The 19,750-nt window shown below is 41.3% G+C and overlaps 1 protein-coding gene across 21 annotated transcripts in view; it reads left to right on the top strand.

Moving 5' to 3' along the window:
* LOC110493663 (SEC14-like protein 1) overlaps window positions 1-19,750 on the top strand; it is a 63,752-nt gene that overhangs the window by 1,864 nt on the left and 42,138 nt on the right. For 4 of the 21 annotated variants that reach the window (XM_090204794.1, XM_090204790.1, XM_090204787.1 and 1 more), the window contains exons 3-6: window positions 276-451; window positions 1,324-1,412; window positions 2,232-2,396; window positions 14,024-14,113. In XM_090204794.1, the coding sequence (XP_090060920.1) occupies window positions 14,051-14,113 (63 nt within the window). In that variant the 5' untranslated portion in view covers window positions 276-451; window positions 1,324-1,412; window positions 2,232-2,396; window positions 14,024-14,050. Of the gene's footprint in view, window positions 1-81; window positions 452-1,323; window positions 1,494-2,231; window positions 2,397-7,792; window positions 8,195-14,023; window positions 14,114-19,750 lie in introns of those variants that run through there. The other 17 variants (XM_090204795.1, XM_090204791.1, XM_090204789.1 and 14 more) reach the window with 8 other exon arrangements.

The raw sequence follows: 19,750 nt of genomic DNA, 5'->3' as shown, positions 1-19,750 counted from the left end.
ATTCAATGAAACTAGATTTGACCAGCTAGTTAACTTTAGTGGCAAAGGGGTACTGTCGTGAAAAGCGTACACAGCTAGTAGTCTAGGCCCAGAAAGATTTCCCTATTGGTGGTAATGATACACCTTCCAGTGAGGCATACCAGGATAATATCAATAGTCATGAGGGACAGATCAAATAGTCTGTTTTATAAATTGAACTGTCTGACATGGATCTGTTTATCATTTCAACAATAAACTGCATACTAAAACACTTCTGTAATCGTTCCCACCTGTAGTGGTTCAGGATATTTTAACAAGTCATTGTCCTTGAAGTCACATGATGGGAGCCATTGATACCAGATGCATGATGCCAATGAAGTGGCAAAGCATAGAAATAGGATGACGTAGATTCTATTTCCGTGGCTCCAAGATCCATGGATCCCTCTCACCTCTGCTGTAATTGGCCTACCTGGTAAGTAGGCTACATGGCTTTGCCTATAGTGTATCTGTCCCAAATTACTCCCTATTTAATGCAGTACTTTTGACCTGGGCCCATATGGCTCTGGTCAGAAGTTAGTGAACTATATAGGGAATGGTGTGTCATTCTGGACGTGCATGCTTTTGATAATCTGGTCTTGGGCAGGTGCTGCAGTGTAGCCATCATGGCTGTATGCTGCAGCATGTCTTGTTAGACCTAGACTATAACAGGGGGTTCTGTGAAGCTGCCCTGGCAGTTGCAGGTGTGAGCATGTATACAGCAGTTTGATGCTCATGTATGATACTGCAGACAAACTGTGTCTTTAGATAACAGAAGTGTCCCTTCTATCTTTTTGTGTTGAAATAATGCTGTAGACGTATTTACAATTAAATTAAACAAGATTGGCTTTCGCCAACTAACTTTAGTGGGAAAGGGATACTGTAGAAGATTATACAGGTTTAGTAGTCTAGTGCAGGGGTGTCAAACTCATTCCATGGAGGGCTGAGTGTATGCTGCCTTTCAATGTCCTTTCAATTTTTGTGTAATAAAGACTTAAACAACCAGGTGACTGGAGTTTAGAACTAATCAATGAGCTCAATTAATCACGCAAGTACGCGGGAGAAGCGAAAACCCGCAGACAGTCGTCCCTCCACTGAATGAGTTTGACCACATGGTCTAGTGACTAAGATTTCCCTGTTGGTGGTAACGATAATGTTGTCCAGTAGAGGGCATACTTTGGATAATATCAATAAACTCATGAGGAGCCGATCAAATTCTTAAATTGAACTGTCCCACATATGAAACCAATGTTTATCAGATCAGGAAACTACTGTACTAAAAACGTATCTTCTGTTTCTCACCTGTAGTGGGTCGGCATCTCATCGTGCCCGATGTCCTTGATGAACTCACATGATGGGTTGTCTGTTGAGACCAGATGCATGATGACAATGAAGGGGCAAAGCATATAAATATATTATCACATTCGATTTCTGTTAGAAATGGGTTCCTCTCACCGCTGCTGTAATTAGCCTTCTGGGTAAGTAGGCTACATGGCTTGGCCTATAGTCTGTGTGTCCCAAATGGCACACTATTCCCTACTTAGTGCACTACTTTTTAAGCTGTGGCTTGGGCTATAGTCTGGCCTTTTCACCAAATGGCACTATTCTCCATTTAGTGCACTACTTTTGTCCAGGGCTTTGGTCAAAGTAGTGCACTATATAGGTACTAGGGTGCCATTAGGGAATCACTATGTAAATAATCTGGTCTTGGGCAGGTGCTGCAGTGTAGCCATCATGGCTGTATGCTGCAGCGTGTCTTGTTAGACCTAGACTATAACAGGGGGTTCTGTGAAGCTGCCCTTGCAGTTGCAGGTGTGAGCATGTATACAGCAGTTTGATGCTCATGTATGATACTGCAGACAAACTTTGTCTTTAGATAACATAAGTGTCCCTTTTGTGTTGACATAAATCAAATGCTGTATACGTCTTTGCAATTCAATGAAACTATATTTGACCAGCTAGTTAACTTTACTGGCAAAGGGGTACTGTCGTGAAAAGTGTACACAGGTTTAGCTAGTAGTCTAGGCCCAGAAAGATTTCCCTATTGGTGGTAGTGATACACATATTCCAGTGAGGCATACCAGGGTAATATCAATAGTCATGAGGGACAGATCAAATAGTCTGTTTTATAAATTGAACTGTCTGACATGGATCTGTTTATCATTTCAACAATAAACTGCATACTAAAACACTTCTGTAATCTTTCCCACCTGTAGTGGTTCAGGATATTTTAACAAGTCAATGTCCTTGAAGTCACGTGATGGGAGCCATTGAGACCAGATGCATGAAGGGCCAAAGCATAGAAATAGAATGACAGATTCTATTTCCGTGTCGCCAACATCCATGGATCCCTCTCACCCCTGTTGTAATTGGCCTACCTGGTAAGTAGGCTACATGGCTTTGCCTATAGTGTCTGTCCAAAATGACTCCCTATTTAATGCAGTACTTTTGACCTGGGCCCATATGGCTCTGGTCAGAAGTTAGTGAACTATATAGGGAATGGTGTGTCATTCTGGACGTGCATGCTTTTGATAATCTGGTCTTGGGCAGGTGCTGCAGTGTAGCCATCATGGCTGTATGCTACAGCGTGTCTTGTTAGACCTAGACTATAACAGGGGGTTCTGTGAAGCTGCCCTGGCAGTTGCAGGTGTGAGCATGTATACAGCAGTTTGATGCTCATGTATGATACTGCAGACAAATGTCTTTAGAAAACAGATGTATGCCTGCCTCCCTTATATATTTTATGGTGGTTAAATGCTGTAGGTGTATTGTGCAACTCCCAGCCTATTTCCTCATTGCATGTGTCATGCTTCGTAGGCTACCCCCACCATTTTCAACTTATCTTGTGTAAAGATTTGTCAATTACATAAGCGATGTGTTCTGTGGAAAATTATGAACGACTTGGAAGGCATGTTCTACGACGCACTAGCGGAGTGGAACTTACCTCCCAGTGTGTTGCGTTATTTTCCAGAGAACGCATAGAACCCCTTTTGTATCATGGCTATAATTTGACATAATTAGCAGAAGTGTGTTCCAAATCCACTGAAGTAGCTAGCAAGTTTAATTGATAGCTACAGTAGTTGCCTTAGTAACCAAACAGACTTGCTTATTTAGCTTACCAAACCAGAGAAGACTCCCGTTGGGCAATGGAGGAATGTATAACTCCTCGGTCAACAGAATGTCACCAATCATGTTCACATTGTCATGCAGCATCACACGGTTGTTAGCTAATTGTCATGCTTGTGAAAATCTGCTAATTTTCCTCAACAGTACGTAATGTCACTAAGAACAAGTTAATAATCTCGAGAGAAACATGTGTAATGTTGTAGTTGATGAAATTCATGCTAATGTTTTTGTGAACATGAACTCCTTGAAGGAGAGCTTTCCTTGTCCCAGAATTCAGAGGACGGCCCTTTGATGACACATGGGCAATTTACACAATGGCTGTTAATACAATTCCAATGGAATTTCCTCTTCTCAAAAGTATCTGACCAAACCAGCAGTCTTATTTTACTATTATGAAAATGTTTTCAATTTGACTTTTGCTGTAAAAAGCAGTTCAAACATGGAAGAATGAACTCTAGCCATTGAATTATACTGTTGTTTTATTTTACCTTTATTTAACTAGGCAGGTCAGTTAAGAACAAAAAGGATACAGTAGCACTGTCAAAGCTGTACAAAAAAACACCGGCCACGAACGATGCGTTTACAATACCGTGTTGGTAATAAAGCTTAATTTGTTCGACCGCAACTTCTGCGGTAGCTAGCTTTACCTTGGTACCTAGCTAGCACCAATATAACCAGCCTGAAAACAATGACAAGTATAAACTGCAGTCATTTTCATTATTCTTAGAAATCATTTTGGAATCCTTTTGAGTAAGTATTGTTATTCGACTATTGAAATTGTAACTAGCCAGCTACTTAACCCTGTTGCCCAAAGCTAGCGTTATAAGCAGCCAGCGAGCTTCATCTGGCTAGTAATGCTCGACAGGACCGGGTTATGTTGTGAAGCTAACCACAATAAGGATTAGGCACAATAGTGGAAATTGCGGTTTGCCTTCATAATAAACGTATGTAATTGACAGTGATGCGAATTAATTCAAAGTAGACCTATGCCAAACTGTTATTTTGAAGGATAATTGCCAAGTCCACTACTGTGGCTAATCATTATTGTGGCTAGCTTCACATAGGTGTCTGACCACCATTAATCAAATAAGAACTGTCTTATAAATAGGGTTAATTTAGATGACATCTACCTATATAGTTAGCTAACTACAGCTACTAAAACGGTTGTCTTTTTGCTATGTTTTTGGGGAAGAACATTGTTTGCATCCATGAGCTAGCTAGCTTTTTTTATGACCTGCATTGTAGGTGCGTGAGACAACTTTACCGGCATATCATACGTATTGATGAATCGTTGTGACGTGATACTGTAATCAATGTGTAAGAAATGTATAAATGTGTTAAATTATGTGCTGTGCAGTCATTCAGGTCCTGATTGGTCGACAAGCTTATTTTGTGTTATTTGACACGCAAAGACCCAAACAGCGTTCCATAGAAATCCTGGTTGAGAATTAAATGAATGAACAAATGAACGAAACAGCACAGGATGTAAGTGAAAGAAATAGGTTTTGATTATGTTTTACTTGTATTGGGGACATGCGTAAATGCCAACAAAATAACTTTTTGGTATGTGTGTGTGTAACCTTTATTTAACTAGGCAAGTCTGTTAACCAATTCTGATTTACTATGAAGGCTTAACCAAGACAAACACGGATGACCCTGGGCCAATCGTGCTCCTCCATATGGGACTCTCAATCACGGCCGGATGTGATACAGCCTGGATTCGAACCAAGGACTGTAGTGACGCTTCTTGCATTGAGTGCCTTAGACCGCTGTGTGTGTGTAACTATTTAACTGTACTAGAATGCTTAAAAGCCCCCTAAAATGTTTATCTGTATTTATTAATTATAAACAATGGCAAGGAAAATATTGGATATCTACAAATTGTTATCGGTGCATCACTAATGAGAGCTACTAAAACAATTATTTATTTTTTATAGTGTTCAAATTGGCACATTGTTCTCCTCTGCAACTCTTCCACGGGATTTGTTTGTTGATAACTGGTCAAATAATGGCTCATGAAGAAGGCCCCATTAAAATGTGTTCTGTACTTTTATTTTTTTTAAATGTTACACTCAATAGGCTTATTACAAATGTGCATTGAGAAGTTATCTGAGTCCATGTCAATGTTTAAATCAGATAAATTGAGGTCTGGTGGAAACTAACACATTGGAGTTTAATTCTCCTTTTAATTATGCATTAAGCAAGAAAGGAATGTCAGTAGCTATGTTTCTGCTGTTAGGCCTGCTGCAGCACAATTTGCAAAACAATGGCAACCCAATTGATACTACAAATCATATCTCTTTGTCAGGTAAGCCTACTATGCAGTTACCATTTTAATTGGTTTTGGGGGGGGAAGTCTGCCTACCCGCAAGACGGCTATCATTAGCGCGGGTCTACCCGCAAGACGGCTATCATTAGCATCCCTAACTGGATATATACGGAGTGCTAGACAAATGTGCACACCAAACAGACAGACTGGGGAAATATTGCTGGAAATGAATTGGCAGATATTGTTACGTTTGTGTTTTTAAGCCGATGGTTGCTACCCAGGGGTGGGATAATGTCAATGTGGTGTTGATGGGATAGCAGCCAGGAGCTTTGTTTATGACCGTTTGCGATAGAATTCAAAAAAATAAAAGCAGTGAAGGAGCAGAATCAAACTAACCGTTGATGTTTTGACTGATGTATATTCATAGAACTAGATTAAATGTTATGTATAGTGGTATATTGTCATCGCGATAACCATTTGTCAAAGATTCAGTGATGTATGTTATTATCCACTTCCTGTAGCAAGCAACAATGTAGCAAGCAACAAACGCTACAACCGTGAAAAATGTGTTCATGACAGAATGACCTTGCAGGGGGCTCTGTAACAACTTGACTCTCAGCCAAGACCATATCACATTTGTGTGACTGTATTTCTGGAACATGCTGTTCTCTTGGCGTAAACTAATGTGGCATGATGTCAGAACTGTAGTTTTGCTGTACAATTGTTCATGACTCATCAATAAAACTAGTAAACAAATTCATTTTTTCCATGTCAAATCCATTTTAATGTTGTAAAAATGTCACCATGAAAGCATTTGCACCCCCTGAAGTTTTAACCTTGGTGGGTTTGATGGTAGACCTTGGTTTGGTGCTGAATGGATGTCATGTTACTAGTTTGCCTTAGAATGGAGTCAACTACATTTCAATCAGCACTAGCCATCTGTGCTAAATGTGTTGCATACTCCGTGTGTAATTCCATGGCCTGAAGAATAAGCTTCGTCCCAAGGCTGCTGCTTATGCCCAGAAGGCCTTGTCATTGATGGCACTGTTATGAAATATGAGCTAAAATCCCTATGTTTGACACGCACATGTGCTAAGAACGGCACGGATAGACTGACATTGCCCTGTGTGGATCTTAGAGGATTATCTTAGTTCTACTTCTAAACTCTGCAGATAACTACATGTGCATGATTCCACAGCCATGTGAAATGTTTCCATATTGCAGCTGAATGCAAATTATTCTTACCTCTTAATTTCCCTGCTGGGATTTGGCGTTCTCAAATGGTTATCCAACAGGAAGCCCTGCCCTAGGGGAAGTGGGTAATTGTGGGACCTCACATGTAAAACATTTTGAGGACACAAGGCTATGCCTTACACAACAGTCCCCCTGTGCCATAATGTTCTAACTTTATCAAATTGAATCAATGGAATGTTGATAAAGGCATTGCAGCGGTGGAAGCAGATAATACATGGCTAATGAGGTTAGTATTGAAAATGTCATTACCAGTTCAGTCAAGTAAAACAAAGTCAAATACGTTTTCATGTTAGCTTCATGATTTCCATCTATCTTGTCATGGTTCATCCTTTGTATCCCGTGACTCATTTTGCCTTATACTGGTGATTTGAATTCCCAATGTTGACTGCAGCCTACTGAACATATTGCTCATGCAATTGTATCTTATACAGTAACCATAACCTAATCATTTTGTGGGACCCTTCAACTCATGCTTATGATCTACTGTACTGCCAACTTAGGCCACACACTTTTTTGAAAGACTGGCACATGGACTTTAGGAGAACTAAGCTGAAATCCAGTAAAGGGTTTGTAGAGACTGAGTTGTAAAGTGCATGTCATGCTGTATTTTAAATGGATAAAGCTCTCATAAATTATACGAGATTGAGGGATTTAGATTATATTTGAGTGCAGAATTGGGCAAATATTTTATAAATGTAGTATGGATTTTAGGGGATCCACACAGTAAATTACTCATTTTGTAAACAGAAGTATGGTGAAAGAGACTTAACACATGTCACATGGGCATATTGTCTAATATCATGAATTGATGCATGGTCATGAAATGAAACTTTTTTTAATTAATTTTTTTCGAATGTGCATGTGCACAGTTCTCTGCTCAGTGAAGATGACAGCTTTACTCATATCATGTAACTTTTCCCTCTGTCGCGCCTCACAGTATAAATTACATTTGACATTAATCATTTTCAATCACCAAATGCCAGCTCATCTGTCATGTCTCCTAATATTCTGTCCCATCACTCAACTATTATTTCTCTGATAGGCCTACATATTGATTTAGAAACGGATTTATATTCAATGATTTGTATTGGAACCGCATATGCACCACACCGCGGCACTGCTGAGCTCTGTCTGTCCCAAAGTGGGAGGGGCGAAGCTGTCAATGAGAAAGCTCAAGCTTTCAAATACATTCATTCTCTCCAGTCCTCAAGGCTCAAACCTTCAGCTGGCTGTCTTTAGCTCGCTAGCTGCATCTGGACTCCTTTCGTTATGAAAACCCAATTCTGAACCTGTTATCTAGCTATGCCTTTTTGAAGTGCTGTTGTCGCTATCAGGTCGATGGCTAATTGGCTAGCAAAACAGCTAGCTAACCTTCAGCACTCGTTCATCACCGACCGGCGAAAAGGGAACCGAATAAGGCTATGGATTAACAGTTAGAAGTGTACTTACGTTTCCTGTTCAGTCAAAACAATACGAGACAAATATATCGAAAGAAGCAGATACTTGTTAAATAAATTCGATAATTCATTGGTGAGTGTCATTTTATATTTGTTAAGTTAGCGTTATACATGTGTAAATTCGTATTAGCTGCAAGGCACATGCCTGTAGTGATTGTGTACAGTGATGACTAGCTAATGTAGGCTAAGTAGCCTAAATCATGCTTTTAACGACATAGGCTTCTACATGGTATAGCTATATAGCGATATAGGGTGTCTCTGTGTGTGTGTGTGTGTGTGTGAGAGAGTGTGTGTCACTCACTGAGCATCACTGAGTGAGTGTTCTTGATTTCTGAAGGGCTCAGCTATAAATGTTTGAGTGGCACTGGCACAGCTTGTTTGTACAGTAGATTACAGTGCTGCTGGCTATGGCGTATTGGTTAACAGTGAACGAACCTGTATTGTATTCTGGTTTGGTTTCTGAAATGTCACCTGTTATTTTTCCCCTTGACTTACATATTTTGTTCAGCAGGGAAGTATCATCTCTCTCTAATACATGACGGTAACAATTGTTCCTGTTTTAAGTAGCCAAAATAACCCCTATAGTTGCCTAAATGGAAAGGATTAGCCTAGTTTTACATTAGTAGAATATGATTATCTTTTACATACAGTAGAATAAGATGTAGCTTGGTGCCGGTCTTCTGCTCTCTTGCAAACTCGTATGAAATTGTTATGCCAAATTTCATTTGAAAAAACAGGCTGACACACAGGCTAGTGGGACGTTTTAGTTGAAAAGCCCCATATCACTCAGAAGTATAGCTCTGGTCCAGTGCGTTACGTATGGCTTATGCCTTAAACGTTGGAGGCTCAAGCCGAACCTAACGCCCTGGTTGGATCAGACCTACCAGAAGTAGTGCTGTGTAGCAAGTGTTTGACAAACCTATCACACGTTGTCCCTTCCTTGCTGCACGGCTGCTGAAAAAGTAAAGCAACACTTGCTTAGTAACATGTATCTGCACGTTAAATAAATCAACAACACTGAACAAGTAAGGTATGTCATGTGCTAAGACTGGGCAGGTACTCTGCCTGTCTTTACATGTCCTTGTCGGAGCAGGTTTACAGCAACACTTACATTTCACAATGTGATTTTTGTTTTGAGATCTTGTACATCTGGGTTGTGTTCAGTAGGCACAAAGCATAAGAAAATGGTCTGAAACAGGGAGGTAGTACAATCTGAACCTGTCCAGTAAGAAGCGCTCGTTGTGCCTGTTTGACAACAGGGCAATTCCACACCTGGACAGCCCGGAAATATTTAACGTATCTCAGATTGGTCTGACAATTCTCACATAAAAACTTTGTGAGGAAGAATGTTTGACATGCTTTTTACATTTGTATCACAAACCATTAGAGAGAGTGGCAATGTTAGGCCTTTTTAGACTGTAGGGCCTACATTCCTCCTGTAAGACCCTATGAGCTGTGAACCGTACAAGATAACATCTGTGTCCAAATACCCATACTAGCGTACGAAATAGTATGCGTAAAAAGAAAGTGTTATAGTTAGGGATGCAAGATATATCGGTGAATGTATCGGGATCGGCCGATATTAGCTAAAATTGCCGACATCGGTATCGGCCCAATGTCTAGGTTAATGTTGATGTTAAACCGATGTCAAAGCTACCATGCATACTTTTATAACGTAGGTAGGTACATGACGTAATGACACCAAGTAAAGTTTTGCACTACACATGCAACACAGCATTCCTAACCTAGCCCACAATGTCTGCTGTGTGGATCGAGCAGTCATTTGAAAGAGTAAGAAAATTTCAGCGAGACAACTCAAAGGAGAAGTCCATTAAAGCCAAGATAATGGAATTCATTGCCCTTGACAATCAACCATTCTCTGTCGTGGGTGATGTTGGCTTTCACCGACTGGTCGAGCACCGGTACACACTACCAAGTGCGCTATTTTTCAGATGTTGCCCTACCGGAGATGCACAGTAATAGCGTCACTGTTATTAGCTTCACAACATACATACTATGGAATGCAGTTTGGGTCATTGCGTGTCAAAAATACAATAGCACTGTCAAAGCTGTACAAAAAAAGTCTGCAAACACCGGCCACGAACGATGTGTTTACAATACCGCTTTGGCAATAAAGCATAATTTGTTCGACCGCAACTTCTGGGGTAGCTAGCTTTACCTTGGTACCTAGCTAGCACCAATCTAACCAGCCTGAAAACAATGACAAGTATAAACTGCAGTCATTTTCATTATTCTTAGAAATCATTTTGGAATCCTTTTGAGTGAGTATTGTTATTCGACTATTGAAATTGTAAATCCTAAATCACTGCTAAGTATTAGCTAGGTTGCCACTTGTTGTTCGCCTATTGAAATTGAACTTGAGTTCATGAAAATAAATAGCTTGTCAGCTACTTAACCCTGTTGCCCAAAGCTAACCGCAAAGTCCACTATTGTGGCTAATCCTTATTGTGGCTAGCTTCACATAGATGGGTCCGACCACCATTAATCAAGTAAGAACTGTCTTTATAAATTAGGGTTGTTTTAGTTGACACCTAGCTATATAGTTAGCTAGCTAACTACTGAAACGGATATAATTTTGCTATGTTTTTGGGGAAGAACATTGTTTGCTTCCATGAGCTAGCTAGCTTTTTTTTTATGACCAGTACTGTAGATGCGTGAGACAATTTTACCAGCATCATAGCATACATATCGATGAATCGTGGTGACATTTGAAATGCGAGTGATAGTGTAATCAATGTGTAATAACTACGTAAAAAATTTATGAAGGCGGAAAATTATTTGACGTGCAATCACATTCAGGTCCTGATTTGGTCAAATAGTGTTATTTGATGTGTATCTTTGACACACAAAGACCCAAACGGCGTTCCATAGAAATCCTGGTTGAGGATGAAACGACTGAACAAATGAACAACAAAACAGCACAGCATGTAAGGGAAATAAATATGTTTTGATTATGTTTTACTAGTAATGGGGACATGCGTAATGCCAACAAAATAACATTTTGGTCAGTGTGTGTGTGTGTAACCTTTATTTAACTAGGCAGTCAGTTAAAAACAAATTGTTATTAACAATGACTGCCCGGACGACGCTGGGCCAATTGTGCGCCATCCTATGGGACTCCCAATCACGGCCGGATGTGATACAGCCTGGATTCGAACCAGGAACTGTTACGCCTCTTGCACTGAGATGCAGTGCCTTAGACCGCTGCGTCCGTGTGTGTGTGTTAACTATTTAACTGTACTAGAATGCTTAAAAGGCTGCAAAAATTTTTAAATATCGGCTATCGTTTTTTGTTGACAAGGAAAATATCGGGTATCGGACATAAAGGTCATATCGGTGCATCACTAGTTATAGTATGTGACATTTTGAAAATAGCACTCCGAATGTGTTGCAATTGCGTTGACTCCCACCATTAGTTTATTTTGGTACAACTCGTCAATTTATCTGATTATCAGCTGTTAGACACGTGAGTCAGAAAAGATGATTGAATTCTACTAGATTAATGCTTGGTTATGTTAGGGCAGGAGATCCTGTATAAACACACTCACATCCTTGACAACTTCCTTCACAACAGACAGCTCTGTGCTGCTCCGCGAAGCACAAGAAGTATGAATGTCCTGACTTCTGCAGATGCTGTATCACCGTAAATGTTGCAAGGCCAATACAGAAGTTGGATTGACCATGCAGAATGCACGTCTTTCTCCAGAATGTGGTGTCTCCTGCTTTTTGATTGTTTGATTGTTAGTGTCTATCAATTCCCCATTACATACAGTAGATCACCAGTAGTACAATTACTGACCTGCGTGCAAATGTAGGCATATACAGTGCCTTGCGAAAGTATTCGGCCCCCTTGAACTTTGCGACCTTTTGCCACATTTCAGGCTTCAAACATAAAGATATAAAACTGTATTTTTTTTGTGAAGAATCAACAAGTGGGACACAATCATGAAGTGGAACGACATTTATTGGATATTTCAAACTTTTTTAACAAATCAAGAACTGAAAAATTGGGCGTGCAAAATTATTTTGTTCTTCACAAAAAAAGACATTTTTATATATTTATGTTTGAAGCTTGAAATGTGGCAAAAGGTCGCAAAGTTCAAGGGGGCCGAATACTTTCGCAAGGCACTGTAAATGTGTCCATTTGGGGATCGTATTTCTGATTGGCTTAACGCACCACCACTAATGAGCTGTGGAGCTTCTCAAAGTAATGTTTTCTTCACATCAGACAGCAAGCAAACAGTCTGTTTTTACATTAATTGAGAATTACAATAGTTCTTAAAAGTTTTCAAAAGATCTTTCCAGCTTTCTTCCTTTCGATAACCACTCAGCATGAAAAGGAAAAATGTCATGCTCTGATCCAGTGGAAATGTCATACAATAGGACTACTTAATGACTTCTTATCCGTTGCGCAAATAGCCTACAGGAAACTCTGAAGGCCCAGAATAATTTATCATATCCCATGTTATCCCATGTTATCCCATATCCCATATCCCATGTTAATAGTTGATACGTTTCAAGTTCCTTGCAGACAATGTGATTCATAGGATATTTATTATCAGGATATTCTCTACCTGCAAGCTACAATGTTTTTATTTGTTGGCTTTATAGGCAATTTTTACATAGTTGGCAATATAAGTAACTTTTTAGAATTGTATCATTTTCATTTGGATATAATTTAGATTAACCACATGACAATGATTTTGAAATATGAAGATGTTATGATAAATGAGATGAAACAGTTTCACGAAAATATGCACATGAAAACTTTAACTGGCACGCAGATCGGAAGAAATGGTAAGATAAATTGGTATTCCACGTGAGAAAGGTTGCCGATTCCTCGTGTAGCCCATTACAGGCAACTTCGGGAGAGTAATGGCAGAATCTGCGAGTCAGTATTCGTGGGAGGAGAATGGTCGGGTCAAGTTTGAGTTTTTTGTTATCTTGATTTCTGGCTCCCTCTTGAGTCATTTGTCTTATTTCATCAAAGTTGTCCTTAAGGCATCAGACAAGCTCTATGCATATATAGCTGATTTTATTAAAACACAGGGTGTGTCCTATATATTGAAAAATACACATTTTAACATTTTGACCAATCCAAATAACATGCAGTGGAACATTCCAGCGTTTTCAGGGTCTACATCTGTTGGCTCTATCAGGACCATAGCCTAGTCCTACTGTATTTGCCAACATCTGCACTGTGGTGGTTACCACCACTAAGTTCTTGGAATGCGCTGCTTACATTTTACATCACAGAGGATGCATTAATTCATCAGTTCTCTACAACCAAGCACGCATTCATTCATTTACGTAGGCTGCAGTGCAGTATTAATGACTCCAAAGCTTTCAGTTCTACCGCTAGCTCCACATAATATTTATATACGCATCAATGTAGGTCTACCTGAATAGTTTATCAGTCATGCGGTTGTGACTAATTGGCCCTTAGCAGTCCCTGACTTTCCAGTATTTGGCCATGGCTATCTCCGTCTCTGTTCCCTATGCAGTTCAGTCCCTGAATGTGTGAAGCATGGTGCGAAACTCTGCATTCATTGATCAGTTCAATGAGACGCGCTTCCTCTCCCACGGCAGAGCAAAGTGCCTTCCTGCAGGCAATCACTGCAGACAAACTGCCAAGTACTCCGGGCTCCCCGCCAGCTGCCACGCACACGCACACAAACAAACGTGGCTTACTTGATGACATGTCAGATGCCTCAAGCGGGGCCATCCAGAACTATACTGCCATTTTACCAACTCAATAACTATTTTCTTTGTATGTTACGCACCCAGTCTAATGCAGTCTGGTCCATTTTTGCCTTCTCTCACCAAGAAAAGTCTATGATGTTGGTTATATAAGCTCTAATATCAGATTGTTTTCTCTCAGGTCGTTGGCACCACAGTCATTCCCACCATGGTGCAGAAGTATCAGTCACCCATCAGGGTGTACAAGCAGCCTTTTGAGCTGGTGATGGAGGTAAGTGTTACTCTACCCTAGACTCTTGACCTCCATTGACGCCCCACATGAATATTAGATGTACTGTAGTGGTTATGCAACGGTAATGAATGGGTTGCCAAGACCACCTCTAGGAAGTGGTTGGTAAGGACGTTAGGGCAACCCTGTCGTTCATATGATTGACTTGAACTTGACAACATGGTTGTTTGAGATGTAGCCTAGGTCTAACAAATACCCAGGCAGTAATGGTTGGGTAATGTAATGGTAATGAATGGGTCCCCAAGACCACCTTGAGGGAAGGGTTGGTAAAGTACGTTAGGGCAACCTTGGCTTCATATTGAACATGTGTGCCACATGATGTGTGGTCGTGTTGCACTGTGGCGGACGAATCTAGCTGCTTGGGTCTAACATGCACTAGCAGTCCTAATACTTTGATGGTCTTCGACTGGTCTTCTTGACTGATCATTTGTAATGTACCAAGCAGATCACTCAAGAATTGTCTTGCCAAGTCCAGTCCAGGATGCACAAATCTCTTCTAGTCCATCTAGTATGTAGACAACTCAAACCTCCACACCATCTCAGGCCATGTCCGTGCACCAACCCTTTTAATATCTCAATAGTAAATGGTGGGCACTGTTATGTTGAACAGAAGTACCACTGCTGAATTGGTTGCTGGTCTGTTTCCTCTGTTAAATGCAGCACCTGTGCAGGCTTTTGGTGAGTGAGTGCCTTCTGGCTCCTATAGTGTGCTTGAGTTGTACTCAGTCACTCAGATAAGATGAGGGGATGCGTGCAGTACACAACCTGGAAGTATAGACGTAGCGTCTGCCTCGGGCTGTCTATCTCTCTCTCTCTCTCTCTGGGTGTCTATCACTTTCTCTCTCCTCCACACTGCCTCAATGAGTATGGTTACATGCACACAATAATGCGACCTATTGTGCATAGTCAGATTGATATAATAGTTTGGTTAAAACGTTTACATGCTTTGCAAGAACAATTTCCTTAATAGTCTTGTTTCCAAGGAGACATCTGAAATCGGGCTACCTGATGGCACTCTGATAAATGCAGGAAATCCAAAATAAACATTCTACCACAGCGACCATGTTATTTTTGGGAAGCATATTTAATTCTGAAAACTACTTTGCATATATTCAGCTGTTCCAAACTCACTTCAGTCACGCTAAAGAGGGACTCTCACTCGGCTGGTGCTGGCACATGCGCAGATCAAGCGTACAGCTGGATTTAAAACCAGGTGTTGTAATCCGCGTATGCGTACATAGATTTTGACCTTGAGCTGACTATTGCATAATATGCCTACTGCCTTAACGTTTACAGTAATAATTTGATATTAAACTGGTTAACACACTCACTGTCCTTCTCTTTTTCATTCTCGTTTGCTCCATCTTTCTCCATATTTTGGCACCTCTCTTCCTCCCCCTGTCTTTCTATCTCTTCTCAGCCTCCAGAGCTAGAGGACAGGACTGTCAGGCAGGGCTGTCACAGAGGGTTCACTGAGTAAACGGTTCAGTGGCAGATGAGCAGTGGAAAAACACTGGCTTATTCCGCCTCTCCACAGTACCACAGTACAGTGGCTACAGGCCGGGAGGCGCATGTTCACTACATTAAACTGTGTTATGGTGGGTTATCAGAATAATTCACTGTGGTAATAGTAGTGTTACTTCATGACCGTGTTTCACATAGCTAGGAGGAGGACGATAATTAATCATTTTGGTTAACCACCTCCTCTTGCTTTACTTAATAGGTGTTGTTACTCAGTTTTCATTGGAAAATCAAGGTTGGCCAACTTTAAGACCTGTAACTATTTCCAGAAGACATGCAATCAAAGCATTGTTTTTTGTTCAATCCCATTTAACTGCGCTTCAATTGAATGTGATTCAATAAACTATTTTGAGTTTGGCTATTGTAGCCATGCATGCAGGTTTTATTTGCTGCCTCAAATAAGCTATCTCCATTAAAGTGAAGAAGAGGCAAATCTCCTTAGCGCTGGCCTTGGTGAATGGTGGGCAAGCACTGGACAGGGGGCTATAAATAGTTGGTGAGTGGCAGCTGCTTGAACACTACACCTGGGGGACAGCAGGGGAGGAGGAGGGGAGGGGGGTTGGACTGAAATGGCAGGAAAACCACATTGGGCTGCCTGAGGGGCATCCAAGCTGGGATGAGCTGCCTTAAGGCTTCGGTTCGGCTAGGTGAAACGATTTGATGTTGCTCTTAAAAGACCTTCACTTGAAAAATGTGAAATAAGCTGCAATAGTACTTTGTCCGTCTTGAGACGCTGTAGCCAGTATACACTTCCTCAAAATAGTCAGAATGAATGTAACGCAAGAGATCTGTCATTCATTTTGACGTTTTTCCTGAGATCTCAGTCATGCAATTTTATGTTTGGTGCAGTATTTCTCAAGTGAAAAAAATTACATGAAAACGAGTTCTCTCGTTGAATGACAACAAACACTTGATTGAATAATCCCTACTGTTGACCAAACATCGACGAATGGGCCAAGACTTTACTACTGTCTTCAGCTTGCCTCGAGAAATGTTTGTGTGTGCATGAACAGCCCCCCCCTCCCCCCACAAAAACACTTTGCTGAAGACCAAAACAAACAAAAAATTCACAAAATATCATGATATAAGCACAAACTGTTACGAACTGTCAAATGGGAAGCATGCGAACGCCTTTAGTCAGGTGGGACGGGTTCTGTTAATCTGGGACACTAGCAGAGGGGTAGAGAACCAACATAAGAAGCTGAGGAATCAAGGCAGAGGGTTATTTGGCAGGAAAAATGGTTGCACAATGGTTGAACGATGCACACGTTTATGTGCAGATACAAGTGGTTCACTGTGTGTCGTAATGGCCAATTGTCTGTCTGTCTCCTGTATTTTTTTTAATTTGATATCTCTTCAACAGGTCGGCCTGACTCAGTTGTCAGAATTATGTAGCCTAGTAGAAGAGGTGGTTCACTATGCCACGTATTCTCTAGCCTATTGTCTGCTCTTTTCTTTATTGATGTGAGTGGTACATTTACACTGACTGATATGGCCCCTCCTAAAGTTGGTGCGTTTGAAGAGGCAGTTTGATATATTCTCTCTCCACGGGGAAATTACAAATTGGCAGACACTCTGGGTATTTTCTGGATCAAAATCAAAAAGCGGCTGAGATGGTGGTCCCCCATCTGGGCAGCGTAGAGAAATGTTAGCATTTTTAAGACAATTTCCTGCAGTTATACAGATTTCTCCATCGAGCTGAGAGATTGTTGCAGGTTTAAAGCAATTTCCTGCAACTAAATATTCTGCCATGGAGCTGAGAGACCGAGGGGGGGGGGGGGGGATATTTACTGAACAGGACATTGCCCTGGTGTTATTGATGCCCTAGTGAGATCACAAAGCCATGCAAGCTGTCTGTCCCTGCTCTGCTCTCAGCTAACTCCTTGACTGCACCTATTTGAGTGTCCCTACTTTGTGCCACACCTTCATGCAGCATAGCTGTGGGCGTGCACTGCATGAGAATGTACGTGTTTTTAGGTGTTTTTGCAGGGCACGTGTGATTTGATATGTCGTTGTGGGTGTGTTTATAAACAGTGCTGTGTTGTCATCAGATTCTGTTTGGTATGACAAGGCTTGCAGTTCGTCTTTCAACAGACTTGAAAGTTGGCAAACATGGCTTTTCATTCTTTAAGGGATTTTATTTGGCATTTTGCTTTGAGGAATGTTGCATGTCTCTATCTCTCCCTGTCCACTTTTCTTCTCTGTTTGGAAACTGTCAGTCTTCTGAAACACCCTCTTACCGTCTCTGGAAGGAGAGAACTGAAGCGCTACATTCCTCTGACTGTCTGTCAATTACCTTTCTAAACGCATTCCTTCTAGAAGAAATACAGCCTCTTTCTTTGCTGTGCCTCAACCACCCACTCAAGGCAATGACCGGATTGAAGTAAAATGTTTCCACCTCTAGCAATGTTGCCATTAGGCTCAAAGGAATGTGTTAACAGCATCATGAAGTATTTTTTTTCTCCTTAAAGTATTAAAATGGTTCTATCCCGCTTTGACTTGGGGCAATTTGAGAGGAGTTTAGTTAAAGTAGACCTACGTTGCATTAAATCGCTTTTTGAAATGGAAAAACCATGTGTTTGTATTTGATACCATTCTGCTCCAGCCATTACCACGAGCCCATCCTCCCCAAATAAGGTGCCACCAACTTCCTGTGCTGGGCCCATATAGGCCCCACCGGGCCTTCACGACTGGACTACCGACGTTATCTGCCCGAGGGAGTTATCCAACTGGCCCCTCCATGACGTTACCTGGAAGCCCATCTGCGGCCCGCTAATCGTTAGCTGTCTTATCGGCTGCTATCTGAATAGGTCTATCGGACCATTTTTCTTGGGTCACTATAACTATATCAATTTTGCCAATTGGATTGATCCCCTCTACCACACGGAACCCCACTAATCTACCGACGGAAACGCACGGGGGGGTTAAAAACAGACCTCCATCCTATGCTAGCTTGCTACCGTTGGCCCAGCTAGCTGTCTGAGTCGCCGTTACCCCAACCAACCTCACTACTCACTGGACCCTTATGATCACTTGACTAAGCAAGCCTCTCCTTAATGTCAATATGCCTTGTCCATTGCTGTTCTGGTTAGTGTTTATTGGCTTATTTCACTGTAGAGCCTCTAGCCCTGCTCCATTATACCTTATCCAACCTTTCAGTTCCACCACCCACACATGCGATGACATCACCTGGTTTCAATGATGTTTCTAGAGACAATATCTCTCTCATCATCACTCAATACCTAGGTTTACCTTACTGTATTCACATCCTACCATTCCTTTTTCTGTACATTATACCTTGAAGCTATTTTATCGCTCCCAGAAACCTCATTTTACTCTCTGTTCTAGACGACCAATTCTCATAGCTTTTAGCTGTTCCCTTATCCTACTCCTCCTCTGTTCCTCTGGTGATGTAGAGGTGAATCCAGGCCCTCCAGTGCCTAGCTCCATTCCTATTCCCCAGGCGCTCTCTTCTGTAACCGTAATAGCCTTGGTTTCATGCATGTTAACATTAGAAGCCTCCTCAAGTTTGTTTTATTCAATGCTTTAGCACACTCTGCCAACCCGGATGTTCTAGCCGTGTATGAATCCTGGCTTAGGAAGACCACCAAATATTCTGAAATGTTCATCCCTAACTACAACATTTTTAGACGAGATAGAACGGCCAAAGGGGGCGGTGTTAGCATGCAGAGTTCTGTCCTGCTATCCAGGTCTGTACCCAAACAATTTGAACTTCTACTTTTAAAAATCCACTTCTCTAAAAACAAGTCTCTCACCGTTGCCGCCTGCTATAGACACCATATGTGAACTGATTGCCCCCCATCAATCTTCAGAGCTCGTGCTGCCAGGTGACCTAAACTGGAACATGCTTAACACCCCAGCCATCCTACAATCTAAGCTTGATGCCCTCAATCTCAAACAAATTATCAATGAACCTACCAGGTACCACCCCAAAGCTGTAAACACGGTCACCCTCATAGATATCATCCTAACCAACTTGCCTTCTAAATACACCTCTGCTGTTTTCAACCAAGATCTCAGTGATCATTGCCTGCATCCGTAATGGGTCAGCGGTCAAACGACCTCCACTCATCACTG

The sequence above is a fragment of the Oncorhynchus mykiss genome, chromosome 17 (genome assembly GCF_057628025.1).
Source record: "Oncorhynchus mykiss isolate SJ-2025 chromosome 17, ASM5762802v1, whole genome shotgun sequence".
Taxonomy (NCBI): domain Eukaryota; kingdom Metazoa; phylum Chordata; class Actinopteri; order Salmoniformes; family Salmonidae; genus Oncorhynchus; species Oncorhynchus mykiss.
Note: the sequence above shows the minus strand (reverse complement) of the source record. Positions and strands in the feature narration are given on the sequence as shown.